This window comes from Aegilops tauschii, chromosome 5, assembly GCF_002575655.3.
Source record: "Aegilops tauschii subsp. strangulata cultivar AL8/78 chromosome 5, Aet v6.0, whole genome shotgun sequence".
Classification (NCBI taxonomy): Eukaryota; Viridiplantae; Streptophyta; class Magnoliopsida; order Poales; family Poaceae; genus Aegilops; species Aegilops tauschii.
In genome coordinates, this window is record NC_053039.3 from 479,137,411 (window position 1) to 479,163,034 (window position 25,624).

At 45.4% G+C, this 25,624-nt stretch overlaps 4 protein-coding genes across 4 annotated transcripts; 2 read left to right on the forward strand and 2 right to left on the reverse strand.

The window, feature by feature from the left end:
* The first annotated feature begins 110 nt into the window (after positions 1–110).
* LOC123494210 (uncharacterized) lies at positions 111–12,049 on the forward strand. The gene is made up of 5 exons (XM_045229181.2): positions 111–314; positions 431–922; positions 1,065–1,175; positions 11,481–11,642; positions 11,921–12,049. Exons 1-5 carry the CDS (start codon positions 222–224, stop codon positions 12,047–12,049), a joined length of 987 nt encoding a protein of 328 aa, XP_045085116.1. The 5' UTR covers positions 111–221.
* A 75-nt stretch (positions 12,050–12,124) lies between these two features.
* On the forward strand, positions 12,125–17,002 carry LOC109755469 (uncharacterized). The gene is made up of 7 exons (XM_020314374.4): positions 12,125–12,654; positions 12,789–12,977; positions 13,450–14,642; positions 15,025–15,334; positions 15,490–15,748; positions 16,142–16,407; positions 16,527–17,002. The coding sequence occupies exons 1-4, from the start codon at positions 12,125–12,127 to the stop codon at positions 15,270–15,272; spliced, it is 2,160 nt and encodes a 719-aa protein (XP_020169963.1). The 3' UTR covers positions 15,273–15,334; positions 15,490–15,748; positions 16,142–16,407; positions 16,527–17,002.
* Positions 17,003–20,650: 3,648 nt separating this feature from the next.
* Positions 20,651–24,145, reverse strand: LOC141023045 (protein FAR1-RELATED SEQUENCE 5-like). The gene is made up of 2 exons (XM_073499348.1): positions 23,725–24,145; positions 20,651–20,673 (listed from the first exon to the last, which is right to left on the reverse strand). Exons 1-2 carry the CDS (start codon positions 24,143–24,145, stop codon positions 20,651–20,653), a joined length of 444 nt encoding a protein of 147 aa, XP_073355449.1.
* Positions 24,146–24,246: 101 nt separating this feature from the next.
* On the reverse strand, positions 24,247–24,576 carry LOC141023046 (protein FAR1-RELATED SEQUENCE 5-like). The gene has a single exon (XM_073499349.1). It carries the CDS (start codon positions 24,574–24,576, stop codon positions 24,247–24,249), a length of 330 nt encoding a protein of 109 aa, XP_073355450.1.
* Between the last annotated feature and the right edge of the window lie 1,048 nt (positions 24,577–25,624).

Below are 25,624 nucleotides of genomic sequence, written 5' to 3' on the forward strand. Positions count from 1 at the left end.
ATTGCTTTTCCATTTTGATTTTTTCCTGCCTTTTTGTGCATGTTCAGCACATGGCAATTACTGCCCTCTTCAGATGCTTAAACTTTGGGGCAACCATTAGAGTTTTCATTTTTTGTTCATCAAAGATATCAAGTGAAATTTTACTTTACGCATTTCTTTCTGTATTTGTCGGCTATGTTTCCATTTCACCTTAATGTGTGTTTTGTTCTTACCTTAGCACAATGGCTCGTGGCGACCATCAAGACGACGATGATGACTTCATGGAGTTACCGCAACAGAATCGCGCAACTGGTCGGACAAAAGATGGCGACGAGGTCACTTTCCACCCCCATATGTTTTAATGTCACATTGAGTTTGTAATCTTCCGTTAGAAACCAAATTTTCACGACATTGAAACATGGCAACAAATGATCCTTTATCTGTTATGCAGAAGAAGAAACGTTATCGCAATAGGGCTTCACAAGAACGCCTGACTATATTTACCGAGGGATTTACTGACGAGCAGAAGGGAGCTGCTGGTGAGATGGGGATGCAGGCTCTGATGGATGTTCGGTGCAAGAACCTAGTGAACCCTATATGCGACTGGCTCGGTGAGATTTATGATCCTGCCTCCAGGGAATTTGTCATTCCGGGACGTGGAAGACTGCCTTTGGACGAGGAATCCGTGTTCTGCACTTTGGGTGTGCCCCGTGGAGAAATCAAAGTCCCGTATGAGGTGAATAATAAGATCGAGGAAGCCTTGTTCGCCCGTTTGTTTCCTGGGATGGCATCCATGCCGAATACGACTGTGCTGGCAACTTCGCTGGAGGGCATGAAAACCCATGGCGAGGTTTTTAAGATGAAACTCCTCATGTACCTGATCTCACCTGTTTTTGCGCCTACCACATCTCTTCGCCCAAGCAACAAGTGCTTCCCCATCCTGGTGAATGCTCTCTCTCTACTTCTTTCTTCCTTCATTCTTTTGATTTTGATGTCATCTGGAAGCTAGTCACTGCCAGTTTTTTTATGATTTCATTTTGAATGCTGATGCGGCAACTTTTTGTCCTAAAATTTGTGTCGTGTAGGCGAAGCTGAAAGACGTGAAGAACATGAATTGGTGTAAATTCATCGCGGCCTTCCTGCATGATGCATTCTCAAACAAGAAGTACCAAAAGGGCTGTCGCCTGCACTTAATGGTATTTTTCCCTACTCTTTTGCAAATACTCTTACCACGGTTGAATGTTTTCCCAAATCAACATGTCAGCTGTTTATAAGTGTGAACCGTACAAGATCATGCATGTCAACCCTTTTGTTTTCATTGTTTATGTGAATTGTTTACATGTGAAAGTGACCTCTGTTTGATCTATGGCATCTGTGGTTGCTGCCTACAAGGCAATAGCATTTTTCAACAACACAAAAAAGTGTTCATTTCATACATCCACTCTCTGTTTATACAATCTGCATGGCAAGCATGATGTTGAGCTTGTGGCAACTATCAGCATAACAAGATGGCAACTTGTAGGATTGAAAGTATGTCTAGAGGGGGGGGGGTGGTTAGACTACTTGACCAAATAAAAATCTAGCCTTTTTCCAATTTTAGTTCTTGGCAGATTTTAGCAACATAGCACAAGTCAAGCAATCAACCTACACATGCAATTCTAAGAGTATAACAGCGGAATGTAAAACAATTGCACATGAAGGTAAAGGGAGGAGTTTGAGGGAGCAAACACAATGTTGACACGGAGATTTTTTATCCGTGGTTTCGATAGGTGGTGCTATCTTACATCCACGTTGATGGAGACTTCAACCCACGAAGAGTAACGGTTGCGCGAGTCCACGGAGGGCTCCACCCACGAAGGGTCCACGAAGAAGCAACCTTGTCTATCCCACCATGGCCGTCGCCCACGAAGGACTTGCCTCACTAGGGTAGATCTTCACGAAGTAGGCGATCTCCTTGCCCTTACAAACTCCTTGGTTCAACTCCACAATCTTGACGGAGGCTCCCAAGTGACACCTAGCCAATCTAGGAGACACCACTCTCCAAGAAGTAACAAATGGTGTGTTGATGATGAACTCCTTGCTCTTGTGCTTCAAATGATAGTCTCCCCAACACTCAACTCTCTCTCATAGGATTGGATTTGGTGGAAAGAAGATTTGAGTAGAAAGCAACTTGGGGAAGGCTAGAGATCAAGATTTATGTGGTTGGAATGGAATATCTTGACCTCAACACAAGTGTAGGTGGTTCTCTCTCAGAAAATATGTATTGGAAGTGTAGGCATGTTCTGATGGCTCTCTCCACGAATGAAGAGTGGGTGGAGGGGTATATATAGCCTCCACACAAAATCTAACCGTTACACACAAATCACCAAACTCGGTGGGACCGATTCAGAGAACTCGGTCAGACCGACTTGGTTCATAATGTGACCGTTAGGTGTTTCGGTGGAACCGACATGTCAACTCGGTGGAACCGATATCATTAGGGTTAGGGCATAACGTAATCTCGGTGCGACCGATTTTGGTAATAGTCAAACAGAGAGTTGGTCAGGCAAACTCGGTGGGACCGATTCGCTCATCTCGGTGGGACCGAAACGTTACGAAAAGGAAACAGAGTGTTTGCATTGCAATCTCGGTGGGACCGATCGCTCATCTCGGTTGGACCGAAACGTTACGAAGGGAAACAGAGTGATTACAATCCCATCTCGGTGAGACCGATCCCTATCGGTGAGACCGAAAAGATTAGGGTTTTTGGCAGTGGCGATGTCAACTGAACTCGGTGGCTCCGGATAGAAAGAATCGGTGGGGCCGAGTTGGATATTTGTGGATGTGAGAAAGTAGTGGAGGGTTTTGGAGCATATCACTAAGCATTTTGAGCAAGACCCTCATTAAGCAACACCTCATCCCTTCTTAATAGTATTGGCCTTTTCCTATAGACTCAATGTGATATTGGATCACTAAAATAGAAAATGTAGAGTCTTGTGCTTTGAGTTTGAGCCAATCTTTTGTCCTTAGCAATTTGAAGGGTCCACTTCCTAATCCATGCCATGCCAATCATTGAGCTTTCTTGAAATATTCATCTTGAAATAGCATTAGCTCAACGAGCTATATGTTGTTAGGAATTACCAAAACCACCCAGGGATAGTTGCACTTTCAATCTCCCCCTTTTTGGTAATTGATGACAACATATATATCAAAGCTTCGACAAGTGATAAGATTGAAAAACATCGTCGCTTTGAGAAGAATGTGATAAGCAAGAGCTCCCCCTAAATTTGTGCATTATTTAAAATTTTCTTTTGAATGCAAATGCACAATCGATTAGGATCATGGGTTACTCTTCCATGTCACATACATCTTGGTGGAGCGCTCAAAATGATAGAAATTAAAACACATGCACTCATCACCAAGCAAAGTGAATGATCATAAGAGGATATAAAGATAATATCATCCAACAAGCATTAAGGGTAGCATATGATCAAACACATGATCAAACAAGTATCTCACAAGGACATAAAGTTTCAAACCAAACCAAATAAGTGCAAAGAGAGAATAAAAAGGCAACACTCTCTCTCGAAGCCTATGATCTATACATTTTTCTCCCCCTTTGGCAACAAGTTACCAAAAAGTTCAAAAATTCATAGTGCTAAATGACTCTCAGGCTTGATCTTCGGGAGGTGGTGTTGAGAGAACTCCAAGGACGAAGGCTTCAGATGAAGTAGCTGGAGCTGGTGGAGTAGCTGCTGGAGGTGGAACTGGAGCTGGAGCTGCTGGTGCTGATGCTGTAGCTCTGGTGTCTGTCACTGGCACTGCAGCAGATTTCTGTCCTCTGGGCACTCTAGCAAAAGCATCTGTGGTAGACTTGCCCTTCTTCTCCTATGTTTCCTCCTGAAGTTGCTCAACTGCAGTTTGGATTTCTGTTACCTTGACATCAAGGTCATAGAATTTCTGCTCAAAGATCCTCTCCAGACTCTCTTGGTTCTTGGTCAAGGTGGCCAAGCCCTTCTCAATCCTCAGGGTGGATTGGATCAGATATCCAAGCTGGTCTTGCTTGCTCTTCAAGAATACCTGAGATGCCTCCTCTACTTGGCATCTTTGCAGCCTTCTCTGCCTTAGCCTTCTCTCTCTTTTCATGTGCTTGAGCTGAAGATGGTTCATTCTCATTCATCACTACTGTGTTATCTTCAAATTCAGGATAGATGGGCAGGTGCTCTTTGTCCAAAAGATATGTGCCTGTGCCCATCTTTGAGTTGATGGGCTCCTGAATGTGTGGGGCATACCTACAACTTCTCTTCTGGTCAGCAGCAGTCCTCTTGATTGTCTCTACAATCAGGCTCATAACTTTGAACTTCTGTGGGACATCAAATATGTGCAGCAAGTTGATGGCATGTCCTCTGATCATCTTGTGATCACCTGACTTGGGTAGCAGTGTGTGCCTTAAGATCCAGTTTATGGTTGGCAGACCAGACAACAAGTAGTGTACAGATCCAAACTTATGTGTATCCAAAGCAGCATCTGGGATATCTTTGTACATGTTGGCCATAGTGTTGTGGTCTTTCTTCTTCTCTGCATAAATGTCCAAGTCTGTTCCTCAGGAGAATTTATAAGCTTGGCCCATTCCTCAACTGTAGACGGGTACCTAGTACCCTCAGACATCCATACTATCCTTCCATCTGGATAGAAGTGTGCAGTGGAGTAGAATTGCATGATGAGCTCATCATTCCACTTGGTGAGCTTCTGGGCAACAAGAGTGTCCACCCCACATGCCTTGAAGCTATCAAGCACACCAGGGAAGTGATCCTCATTTTCCTTGATGAATTCCCAGTCAACCCATCTCATATCACACAATGGGCTTCTTGTCAAGCAGAATAGTCTCATAGAAGTCCTGCCGTTCCTTAGTGTGAAATCTGTAGTCCACAGCAATCCTTCTCCTGATAGCATATGGATCAGACTGTCTCCATAGTCTTAATCCTGCATCCTTCCTGATTTTCATGTTCTTTGCAACTGGGTGTGCATCAGTGTGGTCAGGGATCTTGGGCTTCAGCTTTCTCAAAACAACAGAATCATCATCTTCTTCTTCAGCAGTTTGAGGCACTGGGGCCTTGTTCTTCTCTTCAGCAGGTATGTTCCTGGTGCTTCTCTTGGGTTTTGGTTTTGGAGCTGGAGCAGCAGCCTTGGGAGCAGCTTTGGGCTTTGAAGGAGCAGCCCCTGATTTAATTGCATCTCCCATAAGCTTTTGTGCTTTGGGTGCTGGTGCAGCATCCTCTTCCTCTTCCTCTTCTTCAGACTCTCTCATAATTGATGGCTTCCCAATAACTCTGGCAATGGTCTTCTTGACCCTTTCTTTTCTCTTCTTGCCATCTCCAGTTTCCTTGGGTTCAAGAGTGAACTCCATTGTTTCTTGAGTGGAGGCTCTGGGTTTTGACATTGGAACTCTTCTTGCTGGAGCCTTTGTTTTCAGTCCAGGCTTTGTTGCAGCAGCTGTGCCATACTCCTTTTTCAACACCTTTTTCTTTGAAGTGGCTTCATCTTCAACAACCACATAATCTTCATCCTCAGAGTCAGAAGTTTTCTTCTTCCTAGTCCTGGTGGCAGCCTTTGGTAGATTGCTTGGAGTGCTCCTGCTGCCTTCATCATAGCTGCTAGAGGGATCTGAACCCTCACTCATCTGCACCTGTTGCTCGGACCTGTTCTGACTATCACTCTGGTCGACATCTCTGCAAATACTCTGACAGCAGACCCTGTGAATAGGTTATAGATGAGGTAGAGTAGATGAGCATCACAAAGTACACGAGTTTTGCAAAATGGATGACTTAAAAACTTAGTTTTAGTTCTTCACAGAAAGCATTTCGGATCTACCGATTTGTAAACTCGGTGATACCGAAGCAGCTTTTGGAACCTAAACTAGTGAACTCAGTCAGACCGAGTCACAGTTCGGTGGTACCGAGACTGCTAGGGTTTCACAGAGAATCGAACTCGGTCACACCGATTTGCAATTTTTGGTCAGACCGAAAACGCATGTGCACTGGCCTAAGCCAAAATCGATGAGACCGATTTCTACAACTCGGTCGGTCCGAGACGAATTCGGCGGAGATCTAACCCTAAATTTTCAAATCAAAACTAATCTACGGGATGTTTTCGCTGGACAGGATGATTTCAATCATGGCAAGAATCATGGCAAAGCAATGTGCTAAGAATCGGAGTTAAGGATTAGCACAAAGTTCAAGTTCGTACCCTAGTTCGGCGACGAACTTGCTACGGCGGCAACAGCAGTGGAGATTTCCGTTGACGGCGGCAGAGACCAACGACGGGAGGTCGCTAGCGACGAGAGGACGATCCGGAGACCCGAGGAGGCAGAGTAGGTTACGCGCGGGCGAGGAGGTTTGAATTTTTTTTTCCAAAATTTGGCCCATCGGTATATATAACCTGACCCTGTCGGTGTGACCGAGTGGAACGATTCGGTGGCACCGAGATGCAAAACTGCAAGCAGTTACTGCAACTCGGTGTGACCGAAAAGTTCTAATCGGTTGCACCGAGATTGAAAACCCTAGATCAACTTAGTGACTCGGTAGGACCGAAAAGGATGAATCGGTCAGACCGAGATGCACAAAGAGGTTTTGGAGGTTTAGTCTATGATGAATTGGGAACTCCGAGTGCTCCTCACACAGAGTGGTTCGAATCTGACTTGATCAAACTTTGTGATGTAGCATGAATAGAGTTTGAGACGAGAAAAGCATAGATAGCTAGAGGGAGTTCTTAGGCATTCTTGTTCATCCATTTGGCAAAAGAGAAAGAGCCAAACAATCAAAACAACAAATGGATGTCCTCGAATGAGTAAAATATGCAACCAACATGCTCACACAATAAAATGGCAAATGAAATATGTGACAAAGCATGCACAAACACTCTAGCATCTATCAAGCAGTTTGGCGATGACTAAGTCATCTATATATGAGTATATTGACATAGGAGTCAAATGAGAACATTTGATCATAGGTCATACTCATCGTTTAAGCACAAGTGGGGTTACCACTTTTACATAAAGCATTGTTGTGTTCACACCATTAGAGTTGCTTTAGCTCAATTGATTAGAGTAAAGCTCCCCCTAGATGTGATATCCCCCCTAAGAGGGATGAACTAACCTTGGGTTTTGTCGATGATGACTTCATGTAGGTGTTGAAGATGTAGATGCTCAATGTTGATGTAGATCATGTGGAGCAATCCTTTGGAGTGAGTTGCACTTTCAATACCTACACGGGTTAGTCCCACAAGGAACAAACAAGGATATCCATAGACATAGAGTGATGCATACACAAGATGATGTCCATGAAAGCATTAGGTTACCTTGTCCCTTGTCTTACCAACAAGAGGGTTTGTGACTCCTTGAACTAGTGCAAGATATGGAAGTTGTTTGCACTTGTCCTTGCCAAAATGATAAGAGTGAAGTATGTTGGCGGAGTCACCCTCAAGAACTCTCTAATTCTTCTTCTTCTGGATCCACACCATCTTGATGGGAATCCTTGGAGTTGTAGTTGTACTTGATGAGGTAGAACTTGATGTAGTCTTGGGAACCCACTTGACCAAGGCCTTAGGTGCTTCTTCATATGCATCAATTTCCTCTTGAAGCTCGTCCTTGCCTTTTTGCTTGTGGTCTTGTGGTGGAAGATCATCTTGAGCTCGTGTCCCTTTGAAAGAAGTAGGATCATACTTCTCTTGTTGAGGAACAAACTTCGTCTTGGGGTATTGATCTTCTTCCCACTCAACTCCATTGGCATTGAACTTTCGTTCAAAACCAACACCTTGATTCTTCCGGTGTCTTCCTTGCTTGCGCACAATTTCCTCAAATTGCTTACTTTCGGCAAGGCTCTTGTAAACACCTTTCTCTATAATGCCCTTCAATAAGCTATTTTCTTACTCAAGTGTAACTTGGCTAAGAGAATCATTAGTGGAATCAAGAGAATTACTAGAAGCAACAACATTGGATTTAGCATGATTGTTGTTACTACTAGATGAAGCATCTTTCTTGTTCTTGTTACTAGATTTAACTTGTGGCATGTAAGTAGACAAGAGTAAACGCTTGGCAATGTAAGAAGAACTTTTCTTGCGAAGATCACCATTGATTGCCTTTAAAAATTCACGCTCTTGCTCAAGGTTGAGCTTTTCAAAGCGTAGCTTATCATGAGTCTTTAAAAGTTGTCGATGATTTTCCAAGGTAGTTTCATGAGCTAACTTAAGAGTGTTTAGTTCTTGAGTTAGACGCTCAATCTCCTTCTTATCATCATCATTCGTTTTATCTTGATTAGCATGATTAATTGACGTTTCATCATAGTCTTCATCACTAGAGTTGTCAACAAGTAAATCATCATCACCTAGCAAATCATCTTCATCACTATTGAAATCAACATACTCGAGATGTGTTACCTTTGGACCTTTGGCCATGAAGCATCTTCCAATTCCTTCATTTGGTGAGTCAAATATGTCGTAGGAGTTGGTTGACACAAGTGCTAGACCGGCAACACCTTCATCTTGAGTATATTCGGAGTCGGAGTGATAACTTCTTTCGGAGTGATTGTCGGAGTCGGAGCCGGATACCCATTCACCAACATGAGCTTGATGTCTTCTTTTTGTGTAGCTCCTTGATGACTTTTCTTTCCTTTCCGAATCCTTGCTTCTCCGAGAGGGTTTTCGTTCATAACGATCATCTCTACTCCTCCTTTCTCTTGGTGGTGATTCTTCTCTTCTACTTCTTCTTTTGGGAGAATCTTCTCTTCTTTTGTAGGGGGCCGTACACTCATTGGAGTAGTGTCCGGGTCTTCCACAATTGTAGCAATTTCGCTCACGACTAGAAGATCTTTTGTCATTGTAGGACCTTGACTTGGAACTTCTTTCTTTTCTTCTACTCTTGTAGAACTTGTTGAAGTTCTTTACCATTAGGCTCAATTCTTCATTTAAGGTTTGCTTCTCACTTGATGATGTGGGAGCATCACACGGGGCTTTGTAAGCACCACTTGACTTGTTGTGAAGCTCTTCCTGTGACATCTCATGAGCAACAATTCTTCCAATGACTTCCGTTGGCTTGAGATCTTTGTAATTGGGCATCATTTGGATCAATGTGCACACGGTATCTTATTTCCCATCCAAGGATCTTAGGATCTTCTTGATGATGAATTTGTTGGTCATCTCTTCACTTCCTAAGCCGGCAATCTCATTTGTGATGAGAGCAAGCCTAGAGTACATTTCAGCGACACCTTCACCATCCTTCATTTTGAACTTGTCAAGTTGACTTTGAAGCACATCCAATTTGGATTCCTTGACGGAGTCGGTACCTTCGTGCATATCAATCAAAGTATCCCAAATTTCCTTTGCATTCTCAAGACGGCTGATTTTGTTGAATTCTTCGGGGCACAATCCATTGAAGAGAATATCACAAGCTTGAGCATTGTGTTGTAGCATCTTCAACTCTTCCGCGGTAGCTTCACGATTAGGTTCTTTCCCATCGAAGAATTCACCTTGCAAGCCAATACACACAATAGCCCAAACGACGGGGTTATGTCCAAGAATATGCATTTTCATCTTATTCTTCTAACTAGCAAAATTTGTACCATCAAAGTAAGGACCTCTACGGTGGTAATTTTCCTCGCTAGACGCCATACTCTCCTAGGTTATGAAACCAAGGCTATGACCACCAAAAGCTATGGAAATCAAAGCAAATGGAGACCAAAGCTCTGATACCACTTGTAGGATCGGAAGTATGTTTAGAGGGGGGTGATTAGACTACTTGACCAAATAAAAATCTAGCCTTTTCCCAATTTTAGTTCTTGGCAGATTTTAGCAACATAGCACAAGTCAAGCAATCAACCTACACATGCAATTCTAAGAGTATAGCAGCGGAATGTAAAACAATTGCACATGAAGGTAAAGGGAGGAGTTTGAGGGAGCAAACGCAATGTTGACACAGAGATTTTTTATCCGTGGTTCCGATAGGTGGTGCTATCGTACATCCACGTTGATGGAGACTTCAACCCACGAAGGATAACGGTTGCGCGAGTCCACGGAGGGTCCACGAAGAATCAACCTTGTCTATCCCACCATGGCCGTCGCCCACGAAGGACTTGCCTCACTAGGGTAGATCTTCACGAAGTAGGCGATCTCCTTGCCCTTACAAACTCCTTGGTTCAACTCCACAATCTTGACGGAGGCTCCCAAGTGACACCTAGCCAATCTAGGAGACACCACTCTCCAAGAAGTAACAAATGGTGTGTTGATGATGAACTCCTTGCTCTTGTGCTTCAAATGATAGTCTCCCCAACACTCAACTCTCTCTCATAGGATTGGATTTGGTGGAAAGAAGATTTGAGTGGAAAGCAACTTGGGGAAGGCTAGAGATCAAGATTTATGTGGTTGGAATGGAATATCTTGACCTCAACACAAGTGTAGGTGGTTCTCTCTCAGAAAATATGTATTGGAGGTGTAGGCATGTTCTGATGGCTCTCTCCACGAATGAAGAGTGGGTGGAGGGGTATATATAGCCTCCACACAAAATCTAACCGTTACACACAAATCACCAAACTCGGTGGGACCGATTCAGAGAACTCGGTCAGACCGACTTGGTTCATAATGTGACCGTTAGGTGTTTCGGTGGGACCGACATGTCAACTCGGTGGAACCGATATATTAGGGTTAGGGCATAACGTAATCTCGGTGCAACCGATTTTGGTAATAGTCAAACAGAGAGTTGGTCAGGCAAACTCGGTGGGACCGATTCGCTCATCTCGGTGGGACCGAAACGTTACGAAAAGGAAACAGAGTGTTTGCATTGCAATCTCGGTGGGACCGATCGCTCATCTCGGTTGGACCGAAACGTTACGAAGGGAAACAGAGAGATTACAATCCCATCTCGGTGAGACCGAGATCCCTATCGGTGAGACCGAAAAGACTAGGGTTTTTGGCAGTGGCTATGTCAACTGAACTCGGTGGCTCCGGATAGAAAGAATCGGTGGGGCCGAGTTGGATATTTGTGGATGTGAGAAAGTAGTGGAGGGTTTTGGAGCATATCACTAAGCATTTTGAGCAAGACCCTCATTAAGCAACACCTCATCCCTTCTTAATAGTATTGGCCTTTTCCTATAGACTCAATGTGATATTGGATCACTAAAATAGAAAATGTAGAGTCTTGTGCTTTGAGTTTGAGCCAATCTTTTGTCCTTAGCAATTTGAAGGGTCCACTTCCTAATCCATGCCATGCCAATCATTGAGCTTTCCTGAAATATTCATCTTGAAATAGCATTAGCTCAATGAGCTATATGTTGTTAGGAATTACCAAAACCACCAAGGGATAGTTGCACTTTCACAACTGCCAACACAGCATGATGGCAACTAACACAGATAGATGGCAAATCTTTTGCCTTCATTCCCCTTCAACTTGTTGACTGAAGGACTCTACATGAGCTTCTTTTTTCAACATAGCATGATGGCAACTGACATATTTTCTTTTTATTTGTGTATACCAGCTCATGTATGTTGATCGTCTTGATCTGTCCACCGTCGACTTTACTGGGATAGGTGGCCCGCCGCCTCCACATAAGTTTGATGTCTCTGCGTGGACGTACGATACTGTCAAGGCTGTGCTTGCCGCAGACAGGAGAACTGAGACGAAATATGGGAAACTACAGGTTAGTTCTGCCTCCTTTCTTGCACGGCATTGTTCAATTTCGATGCTGCATAACATATGAAAAAAACCCCATACGGCAACCACCTGTGGCTAACAAGAGATGAATACCTTGTTAGCCATGGCTGTCTGCGCATGACACCCATGTCTAATCCCACGCGGCAACTCCGCCATCCGTGATGAAACTTCTTATTTCTCCCTCTTTTTTTGCAATACATGAATTGTTAGTCACTGTTCCTTATTTTTCTCTCTTACATCTTAGTTGTTTTTGATGATTTCCAGCTGATGGCCAAGCATGCTATAGACTACATCGTGTTTGGTGGGCCTCAAAACTTTGGCAAGTGGATGGATGTGCATTCAGCTCCATCTTGTCCTGCTGAGGTAATCAAGGATGTTTATTTTGTTTTTTGAAATTGTTTTTCTCTTTTTTTTGATATATCTCTATGGTTGTTTTGGTTTATTTGTTCTTGCGCACATGACTCTAATATGGTTGGTTACTGTTGCTTTTTGTTTCGTGCACATGCGAGGGCACCTGCTGAGCATCTAGTTGGGCAGTTTGCTTCCGGCATGACCAGCTTGCTTGGGAAGTTGGTTGAGGGTTGGACGACACTTAATGGCTCTGACAGCGACGCGGTTGCGAGGCAGTTCACACCATTTGTTGCAGAACGGACACATCGGCCAACTGGTTGCCGTGGCCGGTACGACTACAACAGCTCCCAGGAGCTTCCTGACATGCAAGATGAACTAGATGGAGATGCTGGTCTCGACAAGGACGATGATGATGACATGGAGAATGTGCAACATGAAACCGACGACGATGAACATGTTGAAGTTCGTGCAGGTGGTAAGAAGGACAAGGCTGCATCAGATGTCCCCCCACCGGAGAAAGTCATTGAACAGACAGTTGCGAGAGACAAGGGGGTGTCGCCCTCAAAGAGGGGCAGGGCTCCAGAGGATGTTGGGCAGGGCTCTGTTGGCAAGAGGTCTAGGACCGATCCCGTAGCTGCTAGGAAGAGGTTCGACATATATTTTAGTGTTTTGTTTGTCTCTCCTTTTTAACAGACCGACCCTTTTTTCATTGTTTGCTAAGTGTGGCATGATTTTTGTGTCTCACACGTGGTACCTTTTTTGCCATTTTTTCTACGTGCAGTGAGGCGACAGCGGGTGGACGAGCAGTTACAAAGAAACAAGCACCAACGCCAACCCGTGTTTCTGCCCGATTGAACAAGGGTGCTCCCATTGCTGGTGACACCCCTTCCATTAGGTCGTCTCCTCGTACATTGATGTCCAACACCGGGGATCCTGTCGTGTTGGAAGACTTAAGGAAGACAGTCAAGAAGTAGGTTATCCCTGTTTTTTCATTGTCGTTATCCCTGTTTTTTCATTGTCATAGTGCTACATTTTTGCTTGATGCATTCTAGATCTTATGCAACCTTTTTAGTTTATACATTTATGCGGCAACTACCCATCTGGTTTTCAATGCAGCTGTCCAGCTTGCCACATGGGCTACTGCCATCAGTCCCATATGGCAACTGTTGTTTTCTCATGATCTATTTTTTTGCTGCATGGCAACTCCTGCTTGTTCTGCATGGCAATTGCTAACTAGGCCACATGGCAATTCTTATTCCACTTATATGGCAACTACCGGCTTTCCACTGGCTTCCACCCCCCTACATTGTCTTGTGTGCTCATCCATACCTAGTTCTCAAATGGCAGCTCTGGCACATCACATATTTTTTTCATTTTTAAGATGGCTACCATGGCAACTATTTTGTTCGAATTTTTACACTCTTCATGTACTTTTCTTGCAGGGTGAAGAAGACTACCACACGCGTGACCAAGCAGAACTGTAGAGACCCACTTGAACGCATTCATTTGAAGCCGTCGACAGGTGGCAACTCAGATGTTCATGAGGCGCCAGTCGACAAAACTGCTGCTGCACCGTCCACTATTCCCACTAGCTCTGATGCAAGCAGCCGACCATCTCCGCCGGTTGTAGATGTGCATGCTACAACAACAGGCATCCGTACATCTGGGGGTGATGAGTCAATATCTGCCAGGACTGCTGAGATATTGCCCACTCTGCTGGCAATGAGGGATGCTGCTGTGCCCCATGCCACCCGATCAGCAAGTGTTGAAGTGGACGCTCCAGATATCAACCTAAGCAAGGAAGATTCCCGCTCATCTGATACGGATTCCAAGCGTGTGGCTGGTGGCACTTCTGCGTCCATAAAAGAAGGTGCTGCGGTGACAATTCAGAATGAGATGCCATCCACAGGTGAGACTCTTGGCACAACAGCTCCAGCTTCTGGTGGTCCAGAGGTTGCTACGGCGACCGTTTCGCGAGCTGGTCTTCCACCTAGGCGGCGTAGCCCCCGCAAGCAATCTGCAGACATACCCAACGCACCAGCTGTAGCTAGGAGCAGCAGAGATGACTCTGGTTATGTGCCCGCGTCCACACTGTTCCCACCACCTGCCAAAAGCAATGTTATGGAGAAAACGGAAGTCCGGAGTACAACTGACGCAGGTGGCAAGCCGGGCACGACTGACGGAGGTGAACGTCCGGAGCAGACGTCTTTACCCGCCGTGGAGAACCCCAGCTTAAATCTGCACACTTCTAAGCTCCCAGTCAACATTGGTGTCCCATACAGCCCAAACAAGAAGATTGGCAAGAAAGTTGCGGTTGATACCGCTGGCAGCACGCCCCGCCCTACCAATAAGCCTGATGATACTGCAGCAGATGAGGCAGAAATGTTTGTTGATCTGTCACCCCTGGATTCTGTGAAGCAACTTCCTCGCGATCCGGCTGGTAAGGAGGAGAGGCACCCAATGGCCTTCACCCCACCGAGCTGTAGCCTTGGCATCGATCACTGTCAAGATGAACCAGTGGTGCAAGATCCTATGCCAGTTGCCTTTGCTTTCCCGGCAGGCATGGCCCCAATGATGGCGCAGCCAATGGCTGATGGCAGGAAGACTGTGAAGTTTGCAGAGCCAATAGTGCAAGGTACATTTTTTGTGTGTTTATCATTTTGTTTTTTACATTTTTTTAGTCTGACGTTTGTCACAAGCTTTTTTTGGTTTCTCACTTGTGATGGCAAATCTCATCTGATGCACATGGCAAATGGAGTTGCTGCACCATGCCACCTATAGTTTGTTGCCATGTTGCAATTCCATTCGCCAAGCACATGTCAACTGGAGTCGCTGCAACATGGCAACTTCAGTTCAATGTACTTGGCAACTGTAGTTGTTGCCACATGGCAACTACAGTGCACTACACATGGCAACTCACTATTTTTTTGCACCTACATTTCATATTTTGCACCCTTTCTTTCACAATAAACTTGTTTTGTTTCCAGGTATCCTAACCCACTGTTTCATCCTTGCAGCCACCCCTGAAGAGATTACGCCGTCACTTGATGAAGCTTACCGCAGGGTTGAGGAGGCAGCATTGCAGAGGAGGTCCTCACAAGGTCAGGGGCAATCAAGTTCTAACGTGCCTGCTGAGTCGGTAACCGAGGATACCGTTAGAAGTGCCACCCTTGATTCTGTGAGGCAGCATAGGGTAGTTCACGCACCACCCGCGGATGACTATGAGCCCGAAGTCAAGGCCACAAAGGAGCAGAACCAACTGTAAGATATTGTCAAGCATTTTGGAAATGCGAGGTCCAACAACAAGTACATGAAGGAGCTGAAAGCGTAATGTCCACACCACATAACCCCTCACTTGCTTTTCTCTTATTTGTTTCCTTTTGCTATTCTAGCCATGCTTTGTTTACGTTTTATTTCTATTTTACTTAGTAGACATGATTCTTTCATGTTATATCATTTTCATACAGCTCATGTTTGGACAGAACCAAGATCATACAATGTGATGCGACGTACGTTGACCTGGGTGATCTTGCCGAGTCTATGAGGCCACTCGGTAAAATGTCGAAGAATGTAGTTGCGTGTGGGATTGACTTCATCAACAGGCATATGGATATTTGTCCCGACAAAACGATCATGCAGTATAGTGTGACCTGCAAAATATGGGATGGTGACTTCCACCATAAAATGCTGAGGAAGCATTTTGCGGCGCATGGTGAATTCAAGCTCACAATGTAGAAATGTGTGAGTGTTCCTTCCTTTTTGCACATTCTCCTCCCATGCTATGTTTTGTCAGTAGCTACGCTTCACATGTGGGCTACACACTATTTTGTGACAGATGTTTCATGTGGCAACAGCTGCCATGTAAAATGAGTTTGACTGCTTTTTTTAATGCAACTTATGTGGCAACTTTAACTAAAATACTGGGCAACTTTGTTCATACATGGATGGCAACTTCTTTTAATTACACATGGCAACTAAACATTCTCCGTGGGTGTACTTTTGGACACTTGCTGCTTTTGTCATTCATGTACCTCTTAGTGCATCCGGCACTATCTTTACACATCATTTTTCCAACTACATCATTTCTGTTTTTGATGTGAACTCTGCCTTTTCTTTCCTTTATTTTACTTGCAGGTCCTATTCCCCATGTTCCAGGAGCTTTCACCAGACAACCTAGATGACAAGTGTGGTCACCACCACGCGATTTTCCTTGACCTAAAGAACCAACGATTTGAGGTGTTTGATTCAATGCGTCCAAAAGCTGATGAAGACCTTACTACGCATGCTGAATACTTCATCAACAACCTCAAAGAGACATGGAACCGTCACTACGAAAACTCAAAGGTCCAGATCAGACATTTTCCAATCGAGTACGTCGCGACTACGAAGCAAGGAAACCGGTAATTACTCTTTTTTTTCATGTGTCCTCTACACCAATCCTAAACCTTTTGACACCTCTGCATTGAAGTTTACAATTTTTTCTGTTCTCTTGAGTTCACCTGATTCTTTTCTTTTATAGGCACTACTGTGGCTTTCACACATTGGAATACCTTGCAAAGTGGGAAGGTTGACGGGTCCCTGTCGTCACAGCTGCAATGGTCGTCGAGCTCCGCAAAATATACACATGGAACTGGTTGAGGAATGAAGATTTCAACATGCGGGCCAACGCACGAGAGTTCATAGAGAAAGCTGTCAAGAAAGCCAACAAGAAGTACAAGTGACCACGTGGTGCTCCATACCGCACGCCTACCTTACATTCTGTTGCTGAGGAATGTAAGGTATCAACTTGTTCTTTTAAAACTATGTCCGTGTACTATGTTATGACTGCATCTCCCCGTAGCCTAGTATATAGTGGTGGCGTGTGAGTGACATTGAATATTTGTAATATATGTGTGGATGTGAACCTACTTAGGTGTGACAGCAGCTACGTTTATGTTTTCAGTATTTATTTTGTGTTCGTGGTTGGTAGTACCAGTTGGGTGTTTTGAATGCGTCTATGATGCCTGAAAACATGGCAAATGTAGTTGATCAGACACGGTTAGTGAAAGTAATCGTTCTTTTCGTTTGGCTTTTTGGGTTTTTTGCATTGCTAACTGTATCGATTAGCATGGTAGTTCATAAGCAGTCGTTACCTTGCGTTTTTTGCACGCGATCGTTTCAACTAGTTTTTCATAGTATGCACACAATACAATATGTGTGTAATAAAATGCGTTGACTAAAAACGGAAATCTACGCGATGGCAGATTCAGTATAAATAACATGGCAGATTCAGTAGAAAAGCATGGCAGATTCAGTAGAAATAGCATGGCAAATTCAGTAGAAATAACATGGCAGATTTAGTATAAATAACATGGCAGATTCAGTACCACACACGGGGCAATTGTAGTCATTCATTCATGGCATTTTCTTTCAAATTCTGATGCCCATCAACAGTCATTCTCCCATTTTTTAAAATTTAGAACATCTACCTTACAAAAATGTGACCAACAACCAAGTTACAGTCCTCCAATGTTGCTTACGGATTGCCCGTCCCTTTCTTTGTTTTCTTGTGTTTTGCTTGAATCTCCAACCCCGATTTGTATCTCACCTCTTTTGGATGCCCTTTTGTGATGGAACGGGGCGGGTTCCTGACCTGGGTTTGTGTGCTTGCTGTTCCAGACCCTACCTCCGAGTTTTCAGATGATGGCCCCGTGGACGAAGGCACACTTGAGGTGCGGGGGAACCTGTGTAAGGCTTCTTCAACTTTCCTCTTTTTGACCTCATCAAGCTCTCTTTTCAGGGCCTTCCTGTGTTTTTCTGCCACCCTCACTGTCTCATCACTCTTGCATGCTTCATCTATTAGTTCAGCATAGTTCTTGGTCAACACAACGTGCCTCACGGCTTCCATGGTTGCCTCAGGTCTCTCATCATGCACAGCCAAAACTGCATTTGATGTTTGTGGCCCCAACGCGTCGTCAGCGTCCCAAGTCCATCGCCGCCGTATGAAATGGCGGGGCATTCGTGTGACCGCGTTCATGTCCATTACTTTTAGTATGTGACAACACACAATCCCGCCCCGTTCGAATTTGCAGCATTGGCAGTAGTATTCGCCTTCGTTTATCGAGGCCTTCACAAAGTAGTTCCTTCCTTTGTCTGGGTCTTCAGGTTCTGAATCCGACATGCCCAAGAGAGAACACACCTTGACCGTATGTTCGTCCACCTGGTAAGCCGTGTACATGCTGGCACGCTTTACTGGAATCTGCATGTTTTTTGTGGTTTGTTAAACTCTTATATGATGTTTTGTAGCACCTTATGTTGATGTAGGCCATAACGTAGCAAAGGCATCCAAAATGAATGATGGCATGGAAATCCTGATTTTTTCCCCACATCTGTTCTTGTGTTGTTTGTTTCCACATGGCAACTGTATGATGTTTTCACATGGCAAATGCATAACATTTTAATTGGCAAGTGCATTTCATTTAACATGGCAAATGTAGTTCATAAAACATGGCAAATGCAGTTTTGGGTCACATGTCAATTGCATGTCATTCTCACATGGCAACTACAGTTCATTAAACATGTCAACTACAGTTCAACCCACGTGGCAACTATAGTTGATTTCACATGGCAACTACAGATCATGATTACACTGTACTCAATGGCTACTTTTCAATATATCAGCAATTCAAAAAGCTGGCAACTGCATTGCATTCTATATGGCACCTACTACCTTCATGCTTGTGCAAATAAGACGGTAACACAATTGACTCACTTGTTAAAAATCTTGTTGGTATATGTCTTGCTCATCCGCCTCTCCATTGATAAATATGTTAGCAATTTAGGCTGCTTGAGCGCGGTGTTTGCTTCTTGCTGTAGCTCAGATCCCAGTATTTTCTGTTGCAAAGCTGTGTATTTGTAACGCCCCGGATTCGATGCGCCAGGTGTCTTCCAGTTATTCGTCGTTGTTGCCATATCATTTGCTTGCGTGCTGCATCTTGCCATGTCATCATCTGCATTGCATCCTCATGTTTTCAAAACTTGCATCCGGTCCTTTTTCCCCACTGTCCGTTTCGCGATCCGACACTCGCACGCGCCCGTCGCCCCTCTCAGACCTTGTTTCGTGAGCGGGAGAAAAACGTTCTCGGAATGGGCAGAGATTTGCCGAGTGGCCTTGGTATAGCACCGGTAGACCGTCCGTCAAATTTCGTTCCATTTGGAGGTCGTTTGATGCCCCAACGGTTAACCGCGTAGCCCGAAGCCCCTTTTGTCTTGCAGCCCAACACCCCTCCAAATCAGCCCACTATCCCAGCAAAACCCCCTCCATGCTCTCCGCCATTCGATCACGATCGCGTGGCCGAAAACCGCACCTCATTTGGACTCTCCTAGCTCCCTCTATCTATAAATAGACCCCCCCCTCCGAAATTTCGGGTCCAAACCCTAGCCCCGCTCCTCCGCGCCGCCGGACACGTCCGCTCCGGCCGGACGCGTCCACCGGCCACCTCGCTCCGGCCAATCCAGTGCGGCCACGTCACCCCGCCGCCGCTCCCGGCCAGTGGCATCGCGCCTCCTCTCTCTCCTCCAGCGCCGCCGCGGCCCGCCCAGTCCCGGGGCAAGCCCGCCGAGCCCATCGGGGCCCGTCCCCGTGTCCGCCTCGCCGGACAGCGCCCGCGCCCGCCAGAGCCCTTGTTCAGCCGCCTCCTCGTCCGGCTCGCTGGAGTCACCCGCCGGCGACCCCCAGGCCGTCGCCTCCGCGCCTCCTCGCCCCGCCGGTTCCCGCCGCCGCGCGCCGCCCCACGCCCCTTCGACCCCGCCGCCGGTCGCCCGCCCCCGCGCGTCGTCCCGGCCGCGCCGTGCCGCCCCGAGCGCTGCCCGGCTCCCTCCGCCCCGCCGCCATGCGCCGCCGCCACCGGAGGTCGCCACCGCCCCACGCCGGCGAGTTCCGCCACCCAACTCCGGTGCCGCCCCTCCTCGACGTCCGCGCCCGTCCCCTGGCTAGATCCCGCCGGAGCCACTGCCTCGGCTTCCGCGCCCTCGCCGGACCATCGCCGGAACCGCCGCCTCGTCGCAGGATCTGGGGTGGGATGAGATCCACCACTTCCCCGATCCAAACGGCTCCCCGCGCCCTGGATCCCGCCGTCCCGCTCCGCTCGATCCCGCGTTGACTTTTCCCGCGAGGTGATTTTTCGTCTAAGTCCCTGAAAACTCATGATATGTGTGCATCTTTGACCTGCTGTAACTTCTTGCAAATAGCTCCGTTTTGCGTACATAATATGTCCAAATGTTCATCATGAGATGCTCTTCATTTTATTCCATTGTGCCATGCTTGTTTGAGATCATCTTGATGCCCTAATCATCATTGCAAGAGTGTTATGTGATGTTAACCTGCTGTCTGTTATCAGAACTTGTTGTTTTGTCATTTTTGTTGCATTTGATGTGTGCATCTTATGAACATGAGCTCTACATGTGTTTTGAACTACATCATGCCATCTTTACAGTGGTGCTTGTCTTGTATTTTTGTGATCTATGTCGTGACTAGCACAAGCATGCAAAGTAGCCTCCATGATGTTGCTGATTTCTGTGACATGTCCTAGGTCTATCAAAAAACATTCTTTTCGCAAGAATGATGCAAGAGCAAGAAAGTCTATTTCCTCCGCCTTTCAAGAATCAGTCATTTCTGCTATCTGTAGCTGTAACATTGTGATGCCATGTAAACCTGCTGTCACCATGAGTTCTATGCATAATCTGGAGATGTTCACTAAGGGTGTTTTGTTTTACTTGTTATGCTATATCCATCCATGCCCTTGGTTGCATTTATAGCCTGCTGTAGCTTGTTGCAAACTTGCTCTCAAATTGCTAAATAATGTTGCTGTCAGCCTGTTAACATTAAGTTCAGTTTTGACATGTGTTTTGCTAGTGATCCATGCATCCTATGTACTTGCTCTTGACATGCTTAGCTTCATATTTATGCCATCTTACTGTTGGTTAACTTCACATGCCATTTATTTCTCTGTGGTGAGTGGTTCAAGCTCACCAACATGCATACTTATCGTTGTTCCTGCCATGTACTGTTATTTTCACTAAGTCTGAATCTGTCATATTACTTGCCATGTTTGCATGGGTACTACCATCTTTTCTGTTGATCCTTGGAATTAGTTCAGTAACGGAGTTTTGTTCTTTGTCTTTAGTAATATCATGCTATTCTTTCATTTGCCATGATATATTCCTGTAGCATGTTGTTTGATAGCTCTAAACATTGCAACCTGATGTTATTTCTGCCATGTCCTGGAATTCTGCTAAGTCTGTGAATCTGTTATTATTTGCAATCTTGCCATGTCCTTTTTAGCATGTTCGAGTGGTTTCTGGGGATAGCTCAGTGTTCATGTTTTGTAATTATTTACCTGTACATCATGTCCATGCCTTTGTCTCTCATGTTGGAGTGCTGTAGCTTGTTGTTTTGATGCTTGCTAGATGCCTAGTTGCTGTTTTAGACAGATTGTTGTTATATCTTGTTTGGAGTGTATGTGTTGCACCGTTGCTCCGTTTTGAGCATGCTCTATATGAAACTTGCTTAGTATTGCATGTAGTTTCATATTATCTTGTTGCATCCTTGTTTTGAGGTGTTTGCTTAATGTTTGTATGCATTTTGCATCAATGCCATGTTTAACTTGTTTTGCTCATATCTTCCAGGCCGTAGCTCCGAACTAAATGAACTTTATATGTAACTTGACTAGAATTTTGTGTAGATCATCTTGGTGCATATTAACTTGCTGTTTAACAACTTGAACATAAGGCCTTATTCGGATCTGGACCAATTTCGAAATTTGCATATGAGGACTTACCGGAATTGTTATATGTTGTTTCCGGCCTCATTTAAATTTGCTTTGATGTGTTGTTCTTATATGCATCATCTCTTGCCATGAGTAGCTTCATGTAGCCTTGTCATGCATCATACTTGGTTGAGCATCATGTCTTGTTTATGTGTTGAGTGTTTACCGTGTTGTTTGCTTCTTTCCGGTTGTGCTCCTTCTCGTTAGTTCCTGTTTCGTTGCGATCGTGAGGATTCGTTCGTCTTCGTGGCTTCATCTTCTTCATGGACTCGGTCTTCTTCCTAACGGGATTTCAGGCAAGATGACCGTCACCTTGGATCTCACTACTATCATTGCTATGCTAGTTGCTTCGTTCTATCGCTATGCTGCGTCACCTACCACTTGCTTATCAAGCCTCCCAAATTGCCATGAACCTCTAACCTTTGTCACCCTTCCTAGCAAACCGTTGTTTGGCTATGTTACCGCTTTGCTCAGCCCCTCTTATAGCGTTGCTAGTTGCAGGTGAAGATGAAGGTTGTTCCATGTTGGAACATGTATATCATGAACTTTGTTGGGATATCACAATATCTCTTATATTATTAATGCATCTATATACTTGGTAAAGGGTGAAAGGCTCGGCCTTATGCCTGGTGTTTTGTTCCACTCTTGCCGCCCTAGTTTCCGTCATACCGGTGTTATGTTCCTTGATTTTGCGTCCCTTACGCGGTTGGGTGATTTATGGGACCCCCTTGACAGTTCGCTTTGAATAAAACTCTTCCAGCAAGGCCCAACCTTGGTTTTACATTTGCCTCACCTAGCCTTTTTCCCTTGGGAGTCGCGCATCCCAAGGGTCATCTTTATTTTACCCCCTGGGCCAGTGCTTGTCTAAGTGTTGGTCCAAACTAGAGCACCGTGCGGGACCATCCCTTGGCAACTTGGGTTACGTCGGTACCTGTACGCTTAGCTCATCCGGTGTGTCCTGAGAACGAGATACGTGCGACTCCTATCGGGATTGTCGACACATCGGGCGGCTTTGCTGGTCTTGTTTTACCATTGTCGAAATGTCTTGTAAACCGGGATTCCGAGACTGATCGGGTCTTCCCGGGAGAAGGAATATCCTTCATTGACCGTGAGAGCTTATAATGGGCTAAGTTGGGACACCCCTGCAGGGTATAAACTTTCGAGAGCCGTGCCCGCGGTTATGTGGCAGATGGGAATTTGTTAATGTCCGGTTGTAGAGAACTTGACACTTGACTTAATTAAAACGCATCAACCGCGTGCGTAACCATGATGGTCTCTTTTCGGCGGAGTCCGGGAAGTGAACACGGTTTTTGGGTTATGTTTGACATAAGTAGGAGTTCAGGATCACTTCTTGATCATTGCTAGTTTCACGACCGTTCCGTTGCTTCTCTTCTCGCTCTTATTTGCGTATGTTAGCCACCATACATTGCTTAGTCGCTGCTGCAACCTCACCACTTATCCTTTCCATACCCATTAAGCTTTGCTAGTCTTGATACCCATGGTAATGGGATTGCTGAGTCCTCGTGGATCATAGATTACTACAACAACAGTTGCAGGTACAGATTTTGCGATGATCATGACGCGAGAGCGATGTTACTTGTTTTGGAGTTCTTCTTCTGCTTCTTCTTCGATCAGGGGATAGGTTCCAAGTCGGCAGCCTGGGCTAGCAGGGTGGATGTCGTTTGAGCTTCTGTTTGTGTTTCATCCGTAGTCGGATGTTGATCTTATGTATGATGTATTGATGTATTCTTGCGGCATTTGTATGCCTTGTATGTATCCCCAACTATTATGTAATGTTGATGTAATGATATCCACCTTGCAAAAGCGTTTCAATATGCGGGTCTATCCTTGGTGGGACCTTCGAGTTCCTCGCGGATAGGGTCGCATATTGGGCGTGACAGTATTGCTTGCCAAACTGCAGCAATGAGTTGCCAGGGCTCACGTACCGCTTTAGAACAGCATTGAACCCCTCGCTGCACTGCGTAGTCCGGAGAAATGGGAAGACGCACTGCATGAAGTAGGCCGGCACCCAGTACATTCGCTTCCCACACAGGCTAGCAAGCGTCTCGTTGTCTTGGACTTGATATGTTTCAATCATAGCTGTCCAGCTCCGTTCAAACTCCTCCACCGTCAAGCTGTGGTCCACGCACAACTCGAATGCCTTGTGCAGCTCTGGATGGTCAGCAAAGAACGGTCCTAGTGTCTCCCCAGCCTTCTTTATAATATGCCACCTGCAGTGCCTGTGCACTGCCAACGGAAAGACCTCCTCTATGCCTGCACGCATGCTAAAATCCTGGTCTGTTATTATGTTCATCGGAGCAAGTCCACCCATGCACTCCAAGAAGGTTTTGAACAGCCAAGTGTACCCATCCGTATCTTCGTTCCGAACGAGCTCGCAACCGAACTGCAATGACTGATTGTGGTTATTTATTCCTATGAATGGAGCGAGGGCATCTTGTACATATTAGTGAGATATGTCGCGTCGAACGAAATGCAATCTCGGAAATGTTTGTAGGCTCTTCTTGCAGCACCATCCACCCAATACATGTTCCTGACACGGTCCTCATCGTCCAATCTTATCCTGTAGAAGAAATCAGGATCTGCTTTTGCTTTCTCGTCGAAGTAGGCTATCGTGTCTTCTATGTCAGCCAACCTGCTCTCTCTACGGTACTTTGCCTTTAGGTTTGTGACGTCTGCTGGTATGTAGGGCATGCTACTCAGAGTTCCATTTTTGCTGTGGATCATGGACAGTATTTGGACCATTCTTGATGGACCGATGTTACAATCATGTAGCAGCTTTATGAATTTCTTCTTGAGGGGGCTGAATCCTCTGTGGGTGCTTAGAAATTTTACCAGGTCAAACTTCTTTATGAGTTCGTGGTTGTGCTCGTCAAAATATTCAGTGACCACCCACCGTGCTCCATCTACGTTTAGCTTACACCGGACAGGGCATTCCGTCTTGACAATGATACCTCTCTTTCATTCCGGCACGACAGATGCAACACCTTTACCCTTCTTGTTCCTTCGTGCCTTGTAGCACCTCATCTCACCTCTGCTGTACTCGTTAGTTTTTTTAATTTTCCTATGGTATTCGGTGTTGACCGCAAACCCATGGAACATTGCATATCTCTGGTAGAATTCCTTGGCATCTTCAAACGAATCAAATCTCTGCCCAACATATGGTGGCTGAGGTACCATGATTTCTGATTGCCCATCTTCTTCATCCCCTTGTGCTTTGTCATCAGTTTCATCATTCACTTCAGTATCGGCGGCTGTTCCATCTGCTTGAGTGTTGCTTGTGCTGGTGTGCAAAGGTGTGCATGTCGGCATTGCTGGAACGATTGCCATTTCCGACACTGATTCTGCATAGTTTGTGGCAGGATTGCTGACTGGCTGGTGAAACGCTTCTTCCGTGTGCTCAGAGGTTCCCGCAGTAGATGTCCCCGCGCCGCTGTTGATTGTAGTTGAAGGTCCTGCAAAAAAAAAACAGGTGCATGTGTAAGCATTGCTTCAATGGCAGGTTTATCGCAACGAATATAGCAACTGCATCTAATTTGGCTTGACATCATTCATAGAGAAAGTCATGGCATCTGCATGTGGCCATGCGTGGCAAGTGCAGTTTTTCAATCATGGCAGCTACAGTCCAACAGACATGGCAGTTACTGTTGCCAAGGCATGGCAACCAGCGTCTTTAGCATCAAAACTTGGATTCTAGGTACGAGCTCACTAGGCAAATGGAATCAATCACGAATGTTGCACACATGCATACAACAATTGACAAATCCTGAAGACAATAGATGACTATTTGCAC

Excerpts from the sequence above, each read along its gene's own strand:
- LOC123494210 (XM_045229181.2), top strand. The coding sequence starts at position 222 with ATGGCTCGTGGCGACCATCAAGACGACGATGATGACTTCATGGAGTTA. Across the intron at positions 315-430 it reads GGACAAAAGATGGCGACGAG|AAGAAGAAACGTTATCGCAA; the intron begins GTCACTTTCCAC and ends TCTGTTATGCAG. Across the intron at positions 923-1,064 it reads ACAAGTGCTTCCCCATCCTG|GCGAAGCTGAAAGACGTGAA; the intron begins GTGAATGCTCTC and ends TGTGTCGTGTAG.
- LOC109755469 (XM_020314374.4), top strand. The coding sequence starts at position 12,125 with ATGGTTGGTTACTGTTGCTTTTTGTTTCGTGCACATGCGAGGGCACCT. Across the intron at positions 12,978-13,449 it reads TTAAGGAAGACAGTCAAGAA|GGTGAAGAAGACTACCACAC; the intron begins GTAGGTTATCCC and ends CTTTTCTTGCAG. Across the intron at positions 14,643-15,024 it reads TGCAGAGCCAATAGTGCAAG|CCACCCCTGAAGAGATTACG; the intron begins GTACATTTTTTG and ends TCATCCTTGCAG.
- LOC141023045 (XM_073499348.1), bottom strand. The coding sequence starts at position 24,145 with ATGGGTGGACTTGCTCCGATGAACATAATAACAGACCAGGATTTTAGC. Across the intron at positions 20,674-23,724 it reads CAACTCATTGCTGCAGTTTG|CTACAGATAGCAGAAATGAC; the intron begins GCAAGCAATACT and ends ACAATGTTACAG.
- LOC141023046 (XM_073499349.1), bottom strand. The coding sequence starts at position 24,576 with ATGGTCCAAATACTGTCCATGATCCACAGCAAAAATGGAACTCTGAGT.